Below are 1,483 nucleotides of genomic sequence, written 5' to 3' on the forward strand. Positions count from 1 at the left end.
CCTAAGTGCAGGGCAAATTAGAACTTTAAGAATGCGACTCTCTAAGATACTTAAAACTAGTACGTGGCCTGCCGGTTAAACCGCGTCCAAACTTCCTTTAAGTGCAGTGCAAATTAAAGCAAAGGACTCTACAAGGCACGGGCCCGTCAATTAAACGCGGAAGTCGAATTAATTAACAAAAGACACGGGAGCGGTCTCCGTTTCTCGTTTTTAAATGCTCGCGGTGCTGAGTTTGCAGGAGTCCCCGCTATTCAACCAGCAGTCACGTAGCTTCTATTTTATTGTGGCTTTCGCGCATGGAGAAGTCTTCCATCTGCGCGGCTGATTTAAATTTAAAAAGAAAAATTTTGGGGTGGACATAACATTCCCCCGGAAAAGCGAGAAGCTAGTATAGTTTTTCGGTTTTCCTATGGCCACCTTCCCCATAAGCGAGAGCCACTTACAAATTTTGATTTAACTTAGTATAATTTGACGTAAAGAGAAGAGTGACAGGAGGAGTCATCTAGTGCTTGCTATTTAATTTAATTTATATTTTAATTCTGCACAGTGTTACATTGTACATATTTTGCTGACAATGATCTTTCTTATCTCGTTTCGCTTGCCTCTCGAGTTTCACGTAGCCGGATAGAGTGTTAGTGTGCTTCAAACCGTGAGTTGTTTCAGTTAAAAAAATGTATACATGCGAGACCAATTTCGAGGGATATGGTACTTGGTACCAGATGGTCCTAATGGTGTATGGGGAGAGGGTAAGTAAGGCATTATTTTAAGAGAGAAAAAAATTTAAAAAATTTTTTTTTTTTTTTTTTTTTTTTTTTTTTTTTTCTAGGATTTGAGAAGGGCGGTTCGGCTCTTGGCGGGGTTGGCACGTCCTATCCATCCTCGAGAAGCTTTATTTTTGGCTTCTTGCCTGGTGACCCTATTTGGCTCTCTGCCTCCCGAGGTCGTGGAGGCAGTGGTCTTCTTCGGATTCCAGGACCTAGCGATGGTCGCGGAGGTCCAGGATTTTGAAGAGGTGCTCGCCCCCAACCACGAGGATATCGAACATTTAAGGATCGCCTTGCTCGAGGCGGTCTTTAATGGTTTGGTCACTATGGGGTAGAAGTATGTTACGATATGCTTCATGGTTACTATTTAAGAAAATAACTTTATTTTTTTTTTTTTTTATTGTTCTTTTCTCTTTTGTTGCAGGCCAGACATATCGGGTGTCTCCGCTTCCGCCGAGAACTGGACGCGTCTTCTCGTCGAAGATAAATAAAAAAATGTAAAGAAAGATATATTTTATAATATTATATTTATTAAAAGGTTTCTTTTTTTTTTTTTTTTTTTTTTTTTCAAATTAATTTCTCATTTTTATTTCCTATACTTTCTCCTTTTCCCATATCCAAAAAAAAATTTGTATTTATTAATTTTAAAATTAGTAATGGAAATCAAAGAAAGGTAAGGATAAAAAGGACGAAAGAGAAGAGAGGAAAAAGGTATAAAA

General features: G+C 38.5%; 1 protein-coding gene across 1 annotated transcript; it reads left to right on the forward strand.

Annotated features, from left to right (window-relative positions):
• Positions 1–380: 380 nt before the first annotated feature.
• Positions 381–1,242, forward strand: LOC141532318 (uncharacterized). Its single transcript, XM_074250609.1, has 3 exons — positions 381–746; positions 827–1,101; positions 1,189–1,242. The coding sequence occupies exons 1-2, from the start codon at positions 672–674 to the stop codon at positions 1,097–1,099; spliced, it is 348 nt and encodes a 115-aa protein (XP_074106710.1). The 5' UTR covers positions 381–671; the 3' UTR covers positions 1,100–1,101; positions 1,189–1,242.
• Positions 1,243–1,483: the final 241 nt, after the last annotated feature.

Source organism: Cotesia typhae, unplaced genomic scaffold (genome assembly GCF_013202065.1).
Source record: "Cotesia typhae breed Kobodo isofemale line unplaced genomic scaffold, CoteBio_Ctyphae contig_59, whole genome shotgun sequence".
In the NCBI taxonomy this organism is placed as follows: domain Eukaryota; kingdom Metazoa; phylum Arthropoda; class Insecta; order Hymenoptera; family Braconidae; genus Cotesia; species Cotesia typhae.